Source organism: Passer montanus, unplaced genomic scaffold (assembly GCF_014805655.1).
Source record: "Passer montanus isolate IOZ18808 unplaced genomic scaffold, ASM1480565v1 scaffold46, whole genome shotgun sequence".
In the NCBI taxonomy this organism is placed as follows: domain Eukaryota; kingdom Metazoa; phylum Chordata; class Aves; order Passeriformes; family Passeridae; genus Passer; species Passer montanus.
The window spans coordinates 965,672-974,357 of NW_024369485.1; the positions used below are offsets into that span (position 1 = coordinate 965,672).

Below are 8,686 nucleotides of genomic sequence, written 5' to 3' on the forward strand. Positions count from 1 at the left end.
TACTTGCTACACAACTAGTTTTTATTGGGACCTACTTCTACTATCAGCACATTTTAGTCCCTAAGTTCTTCCAGTGAAACAACACAATAATAAATTTACTACTAGTAATTTCAGATTTCCATTTGCCTTGAAGCTTCTTGATATATGCCATTTCAGGGACAGAGTAGAACAGAGAAACAAATGCAAGCATTGCTAAAAGAGCCCAAGGTAAGTGTCAGTCAAAACACCACAAGGATTTGTGTAGTTCTTCCAAAGTTTTCCGTGTCTTTCTCAACTGTAGAAGGCAAAGCAGTAGATCTGGGGGGTTTAACAAGTCTTTTTACCTAAACAGAGTTACTCCTCATACACAGTCATGTTTCTCAGTATACTGTTTTCCATTTCCTGTTTGTGGGGGGTTTTGTTCTTTGTTGGTTTGATGTTTTTTGGCAATGAAAGTTACTTTAAAAGATTGGTCTTAATAATGCTCTCATTCAGGGTGCTACAAAAGATTATCACACACCACAACAGACCTTTCCTAGAAGCTGATGGTTTTAATCCCATGTACATACATACAAGAAAACAAACAAACAAACCCAAAAACACACACACAAAAAAAACTTTAAAAGGCTGTTGAGGAAATCTAGATGAAAATTGCAATGAATTAATAGTAGATAAGGTAGCAGCCCACATCCTTTCTGGATGGACATAACAATATTTGCATATATATAAACATTACAGTCAATAGAAAACAAACATTATTAAAGGAAAAAAATCATATGTAATTACTTAAATCCACAAAGGTCATCGACTGATAAGAATTAATAAATTGTTCAACCATTCTGTGACCCACATACTAACTGTTTATGTCTCCTCACAAGCTTCAACATGTTTAAGGTTACTGAAATGTGAGGGGCAAAAAAATCCCAACCATCCACACTTTTTCTTGGTCAGCCAAATAATCCAAAGAGAAATTCATAAGTCTTTGTGCTTTACTAAGACCTTACATCATCAAAGTACCGAGCACACATTTGCTAATCAATGAATTCCCCTGTCTTGAATCTGAAGTGCCTTAGAGGAATGGGGGGTCAAACCACCACAGTTCAGGCAAACCTGGCCTCAAATACTTCGCCAGCTTGATGCCACAGGGGCTGGCAGCCACCTCGACAGCAGCAGGTCGGGCGCTGCTCTGCCTTATGGTGCCCGCCCCTGCTCAGCTCCCTCCGGCCGAGCTGTGCCTCAGAGCGGGGATCCAAAGGTCACCTTCAGCACCCCCGCTTGAATCCTGTGCACGTGGAAGCTGCGGTACAGGGGGCTCACCTTCCAGGTGCCTTTTTTGCTCTCAGCCAGAGCAATCGAAGGCTCCTGAGATCAGCCACCTCTTTGGTGAGGGCAGGCGGGCAGGGGCGAGCGGGGCGAGCAGAGCCTGCCAGCAGCTCGGCGGGGCCACGGCAGAGCAGGTGCCACCCTCGGGGAGCCAGCCCCGGCGCTGCCCGCGGTGCCCAGCCGGGCAGCACCACCGAGCCCCGCACTCCGCGGCACGCCGGCGGCTCCGAGCACCGCCTCGGGGCACGGCACGGCTGCTGGAGCCTCCTGGCTGCGGCCAGCGAACCGTGACACGGACGCGAGGAGTGATCACCACAGGGGAGAAGCAGGACTTCCTGCCCAAAACTGCCGGAGGGGACGAAGCGAAGGGACACACGGCACTTCCCTGCCTCACACAGGGTTTATTTCTCGCTTCCATCGACGCCCAGCTCTCTCTCCCACCACCATGCCCACCGTGTTTGAACAGCCCGGGCTCGCCCCCACCGAGGCGGGACGGGGAGGCGGCCCCGCCGCCACCGCACACAAAGCGGCCGCCCGCCGCCACCGGCCTGCTGCGAGCGACGCCCCAGTCCCCGCCTCAACCTGCAGCCTATGAGCAAGGAGGCACCGCCCCGAGCGGCGGCGGGATCGTACCCGCGCCCGCCGTCGCGCACCGCCGAGGAGAGCGCCGCGCTCCCGTCCCGGCGCGTCCCGTCCCGTCCCGTCCCGCGGCCCCGCGCCGGGGGAAGGAGGCGAGAGAGCGGTGGGTGCTGCCGCCGGGCAATGCGCGGGGGCGCCGGCAGCGCCGCCGCTGCGCCGCGCGGCCGCCAGGTGTCGCCGTTGGCAGCGGAACCCGGTGCCGGCGCTGAGCGCGGGGAGCGCGGGGCCGCCCGCACGGGGCCCTGCCGGAGGCGCGGCGGCGTGAGAGCCCCGCAGGCCGGCGGGGAGGCGATCGCCACCGATCGTGTACGGGGCCCTGCGCCGCAGCGGCTCCCTGGCCCGGCCACTTCCCTTAGCCCTTGTTTGTTTATTTTCAACTGCCCCGGGGGGTTGCGCGCGAGGTCGCAGCGGCGGGAGGTGCGGAGGAACCACTCCGGAGGCGACGTTCCTCGGGGCCGGCGTGGCGCGGGGAGGGGCGGCACAGGGGGCAGGGGCGGCCCCGCGACATCCGAACGCCCTCCCGGAGGATAAAGAGCGAACGGGGCTTTTGGCGCCAAACGCGCGGCCCCGCCCTGCGCGCGTGGAGCGGGGGCGGGGCCGGCGCTCCCGCCATTCTCCCGCTGTTTCCAGTGCTAAGCGTGTGACGGGTTTTTTATTTTGTTGTTGTTTTTTGGGTTTTTATTTAACTCGCCTTTTTTTTTTTTAATGCCCTTTTGGGGGGTTAATAACATCCAGCCGCTTCAAAGGCAAGCAGTGACAGTCATCTGTCTGCGAGCAGAGGGTGGATGCGGAGGCTGGGGCGGCTGCGGGGGCCGGCGGGCGGGCGGGCTCGGAAAGTGCTACAGACACCATCAGCTGCTTTTTTTTTTTCCTCTCCCCTTTCCCCCGCCACTCCTCCCCCTCGCACACCCACCACCATCACCACGGAGGTAAGAAGAGGAAGCTGCAGGTTCTGGGCTGCAGGACAAAACCCCAGTCAAATAAATCCAGTTCCCCATCGCGTTCGAGTTGCCGAACTGGGGAGGATTGGGGCGGGAAGGGGAGCGCAGGGGTAGAGCGGAGCCTGAATGGGGTTCTCAGTAAGCAGAAGAAAATCCTGGAGGATATTTGTGTTTTGGTTTGGAGCTGTCGCATTGAGATCGCCAGTGTTTTGTAGGTGCCTCTTTACTGCTTTGCATTTTAAACAGTTTAATGTATTTAAAAAATAGTAGAAAAATGCACAGTCCGGGAGGCGCAGGGGGCGGGGCGGGAGCGCAGCTGAGCCGAGCCGGGTGCGTTTCTCGGCGTTTCATCATAAGGCTTTTCATGGATTTTTTTTTTCCCCTTTTTGGTCTCCGTCTCAGCGTCAGCTGTTGTGAACCCAGCAGAACGATTTCCTTTCGCGTTACCTTAACCGAGCTGAAGGGAGACGCTGACTGGATTTTTTTTTACTTTAAACGTTTTTCCTTTTTTTAATTTTTTTCTTTTTTTCTGTGGTTTTTTTTTTCTTTTTTCTTTTTTTTTTTTTTAATGTCTGTTGGAAAGGGGCTCTCGGTTTTTAAATTTTTTTCTTTTTTTCTGTGTTTTTTTTTCTTTTTTCTTTTTTCTTTTTTTTTTTTGAATGTCTGATGCAACGGAGCTCTCGGCAAAGGAATGGGGCTGTGGTTGACTGGCCGTGGGTAGTGAGAGGGGGGTCCGGCCGAGGTAAGGGCAGCAGCTCGCACTCGCCGGAGGTGAGAGCTGGTGTGTTTGCAGGAGGTTTGAGTGCATGGAGTGGCCGAATGTGCCGAGTTGCTGTCCTTGCAACCTCGTTGTTGTAGGAAAAAGGGGGGGAAAAAACTTCCCGTGCTTTCTTGGCAAATCAGGAGGCTTTGTTGGTGGCGCCGGGGTGGTTTTAATGCATTTTTGTGAGTGAGGTTATTACATAAGGTTGATAATTTCTGTTGCTGCTGGATTTCCCCTTCTCCCCCTCCCCCCTTGTTTTGTGTGCGGATTGCGCTGGCTCGCTTTGAGTGAATGAACTGGCGATTTGCGAAGTTGCAAAGAGCCCCTCCGCCCCCTTTTCTTTTTTTTTTTTGCATCCTTCTCCTCTCCCCTTTGCACTGCTCCGCAGTGACAAAAGGAGTAAACTTCCTCTACTTTTGCTGGCATATTAAGAAGCCTTTCTGGAGAGATTACGGTATCAAAGCCATGCATCTGTGTGCAGTTACTGTGCTGTTTTGAGCGTTTGAAGCGGTTTGCGGAGAGCAGGCGAGGGCTATGTACACAGGCTGTGCATCCCCGCTGGACTCTGCAGCCTGGGTTTGTGTCCCCACGGAGCGGGGCAGGCTCTGCACGGGGGAGCGCTACCTGAGCGCTTTGATTTCAGTAGCTTGAGTCGGGACGAGAAAGGTGTGTGAGATGCTTTTTTTTTTTTTTTCCCCAACTTTCTAAAGGCTCCTTCTTGCTTGCTATTTATGATGGGATTATTATTTTTTTTTCCTTCATTTAAGAGGAAGGGAATCACGTTCGTGTCTGTTTGTTAGTATTTTTAATTGTGGTTTTGTTGTTTTCTTTTTTTTTCTTTTTTTTTTTTTTGTCACTTTCAGGTCGTGGGAGAACCTCTCTTCTTCCCCTTGGTGGAAATACCGATAAAACCTGTGTTTGAAACTATTGCTTGACACAGGGATCAGCAAAAAGAGACCCGTAATGCCAGGAATGGTCAGTAAAAACCCAGACCTCGAGTTTGACTCTTTGCAGCCTTGTTTCTACCCGGACGAAGATGACTTTTATTTGTGCGGGCCGGACTCCGCTCCCCCGGGCGAGGACATCTGGAAAAAGTTTGAGCTGCTGCCCACCCCTCCTCTGTCTCCCAGCCGGGCCGGGCTCCAGGAGCACCCTCCGGGAGGGGGCCCGGTGCCGTGGGGAGGAGCGGCTCTGTGGGGCTGCCGCCCCACCGACCCCGTGGACTGGGCATCGGAGCTGCTCCTGCTGCCGCCCGAGGCCGACCTGTGGGGCGGCGTGGACGGAGGGGACTTCTTCGAGACGGGCCCCGGCGTGACGAACAATCTCAACTCCATCATCATCCAGGACTGCATGTGGAGCGGCTTCTCCGCGCGCGAGAAGCTGGAGCGGGCGGTGAGCGAGAAGCTGCAGAGCAAGGCGCCCGCCGCGCCGCCGCCGCCGCCGGGGCCCGCGGGCAGCCCCACCAGCGCCCGCGCCGAGCTGGGCGGCGGGGCCGGAGCCTTCGCCGGGCAGCAGCTCCGGCCCGGAGGGGCTGCGTGGTGCTGGGGACTCTCCGGTACCCCCATAGTCTCCTGCCCCCGGGGGGTTCGGGGGGGTGGCAGTGCGGCTGCCAGCGGCGCCCTGGGCACAGGTTTTTGGGGGGATGACCGTGTGCGCGTTGCTTTAGGCGCCATGCGGGCAGGCTGGAGCTGGACTATCGAACCCTTAGAGCAGCTCTTGTGCTGACAGAGCCCAAAATGCCACAAACATCCTCTGTGAGCGTACGCAGAACAGTGCACTTGGGCTGAACCGCGGTTTGGTGTGTGTAGATGAGCTGGTCCCTATGACCACCGCCACAAACTTGGTGATCCGTCCCGGGTTTCAGAGCCTGCTGTCCCTTTAATGTCTGGTTTGACAGCTTTGGGTGAGGAAGCACTTCCAACAGCTGTCTTCTTGGCAGTGCACCAAGCGCCGGCTTAAAGGGTCCCCGGCTGGAGCAGCTTCACCTTCTGCCTCAGAACAAACCCAGCGATTGTTTCGTTTTCCGGCTGCTTTTCTACCAAGCAGGGGCTGTGTTGTGGCTCTGTGCTTGCCTTTTGTGCCACAACTCGACGATTCCATTCAAACTACATACATTCTGTCTAAAAATTCTTTTCTGCCTCTGTGATTGTGTGGGTGGTAGCCCCATTTTGATTGAAAATTAGATGTGTTTAAAAAAACCCATCTCATCAAACTTACTAAGCTTTCAGAAATCCCTGTTCTTTGCTGGTTTCATGTGTATTACATACTTTTACGGTTCTATATCTGACTGCAGATGGTGGGTGCACCCTGGTTTTGCCATCAGTTATTTCATGACTGCTTTTACTGGATATATATTTTGTCAATAAATACTGATACTTGGTCAAGGTATTTTCAGGGAGAATAACGTCTGTTTTATTTTCTGTCCTTTATTACCAGAAGATGATGAAGATGAGGAGGAAGAGGATGAGGAAGAAGAAATAGATGTTGTTACAGTGGAGAAAAGACGCTCCTCTACCAACAAGTCTGTTACCACCTTCACTATTACAGTGCGTCCTAAAAATACCACTTTTTCATCAGTCAGGACACAGCAGAATGGACTGATATTAAAGCGTTGTGCCCCAATTCACCAGCAGCATAATTATGCCGCTCCTTCTCCATTCGTGGAGACTGAAGAGTCTCCACCACAGAAGAAGTTAAAAGTCGAGGTGCCCCGTCCAGTAAAACCCACGATCCAACCAAAGCTTAAGAGTTCAAGTCCTCGAAACTCTGATTCAGAGGACAGTGAACGTCGACGCAACCATAATATCCTGGAGCGTCAGCGACGTAATGATCTACGGTCAAGTTTCCTCACATTAAGGGACCATGTTCCAGAGCTGGTTCAAAATGAGAAAGCTGCAAAAGTTGTGATCTTGAAAAAAGCCACTGAATATGTTCATTCTCTTCAGGCAGAGGAGCAGAAGTTACTGCTAGAAAAGGAAAAATTGCAAGCCAGACAAGAACAATTACTAAAGAAAATAGATTACAAGCGGACTTGCTAAACTTTCTTTTGTTTTGGTGTTTTTTTCTGGCTGATCAGGACAGTCATTGCCACTTTGCACATTTTTGATTCTTTATAAAAAATTGTGTTTTTTGACGTTAAGAATGTTGGTTTTAATTTCAATCCAGTCCCTGAAGTAATCTACAGACTGTATTATCCGGGTACGGAGCAAATGGATTTTCTTGCAAGGAGTTTATTGCAAGACTACCAAACAACAGTGGATTTTCTTGCAAGGAGTTTATTGCAAGACTACCAAACAACAATGGACTGCCTTTGTTTTTTCTTCTTAAGAACTGTAGATGGTGGGGATTTTTTTTTTTTAAGTGTTGTGAGCATTTGGAGCTGCTGATGACATCTAGTTGAGTTTTAAAATGTTCATTCCTAAGTTTTATGGTGCTTATGTTCTAACAGATGTTATTTTAGGGGTTGGCATTTTGTACCCCTGTGGGAATTTCTGTAAATACCATCTACACACTTGCCTTTTGTACATGTCTTGGGTTATGAGAGGTGGCTTTTGCTGCCAGTATTAGACTGGAAGTTCATACCTAAGTACTGTAATACCTCAATGTTTGAGGAGCATGTTTTTGTATACAAATATATTGTTAATCTCTGTTATGTACTGTACTAATTCTTACATTGCCTGTATACTTTAGTATGATGCTGATACATAACTAAATTTGATACTTATATTTTCGTATGAAAATGAGTTGTGAAAGTTTTGAGTAGATATTACTTTATCACTTTTTTGAACTAAGAAACTTTTGTAAAGAAATTTACTATATATGCCTTTTCCTAGCCTGTTTCTTCCAGTTAATGTATTTGTTAATGTTTGGTGCATAGAACTGGGTAACTGCAAAGTTCTGTGTTTAATTTCTTCCAATGATGTACATTTAGTGCTGCGTCTTATAGCACTTTGAAATACCTCATGTTTATGAAAATAAATAGCAATTACATGATGTGCCATTTACTATTTTTCTTTTAAATAAAATCTTTAACTGCAGTATTGATGAAATACAAAAAGCATGGTCACATACCCTTGGCACTTCAACTCTAAGACTGTAGGTGACACTACAAAGGTCAGCTGGACAGAACATTTCCATTTCTGGTTAAATAATAATTGTAGTAAGAACTATGTTCCTGTTAGTTAATACTTGTGTTGTCAGGATTATCCCAGGGGAACATATGTACCACGCTAATGGAATGACTCCTGTGTCCTGCAAAGACTCCTCAAATATCTACTGGATCCAGAGAATTGAGAGGGATCAGAAACATGGCTAGCAAACTTCTGCTAAGAGACTGGCCTGTGTGGTGCACAGGTGAAGTAAATGATGGAGGCAGACTTGCCAAGGCATAGAAAATTAAATACTTGTAGTAAACAAAGATCTTAATATGGGTGCAGTTCTTTGCATTAGGAAAGCCTCAAAGTTGTCCCATCATTGCACTGCAGAATTAATGTTCTTGTTTGTAGCTGAAGGTCCTGTTTGTTACTACATTAGTTAGTAAAATTGAAAATATCAGGGAAGATGCAGAGGCATGAAATGTGTGTCAGATGAAGATGGAACTTGGTTGTCTTGAGAGCTGGCATTCAGTATGACAGAAGTAAGACACTCAACTCGTCATAGATCTCATAATCTGTTTGGTCATTGTGTTAAAAGACCATGAGACCAATTGTTTTCTAGTCTCTACAGGTATTTTTGATATTGTCTTTCCTCACACTGAATCTGAAAAAAAACCCAGGAATTAATGACCAAATGGCCACTAAGTACTTTCCAGATCCACTTTCAGGAAGCTCACCTGTCACATCTGCCCTTGCTTTAGCTACAAAGGAAGTAGCTTGTCTGGTGATGGAGGTACAGAAATCCTGTATTTCCTATGAGGTAACAGGAAGAGCAGTGTGGGGGCAAGCCAGCCCCCACTTAATGGATGTGCCATATGTCTATCCCTACAGATTGTTGATGTACTCATAACCTGTGTGCTTTTGGGCCCCAGGCAGCTTCTGTACTG

At 49.4% G+C, this 8,686-nt stretch overlaps 1 protein-coding gene across 1 annotated transcript; it reads left to right on the forward strand.

Moving 5' to 3' along the window:
• Positions 1 to 1,917: 1,917 nt before the first annotated feature.
• On the forward strand, positions 1,918 to 7,638 carry MYCN (MYCN proto-oncogene, bHLH transcription factor). The gene is made up of 3 exons (XM_039721679.1): positions 1,918 to 2,044; positions 4,509 to 5,293; positions 6,082 to 7,638. Exons 2-3 carry the CDS (start codon positions 4,609 to 4,611, stop codon positions 6,681 to 6,683), a joined length of 1,287 nt encoding a protein of 428 aa, XP_039577613.1. The 5' UTR covers positions 1,918 to 2,044; positions 4,509 to 4,608; the 3' UTR covers positions 6,684 to 7,638.
• Positions 7,639 to 8,686: the final 1,048 nt, after the last annotated feature.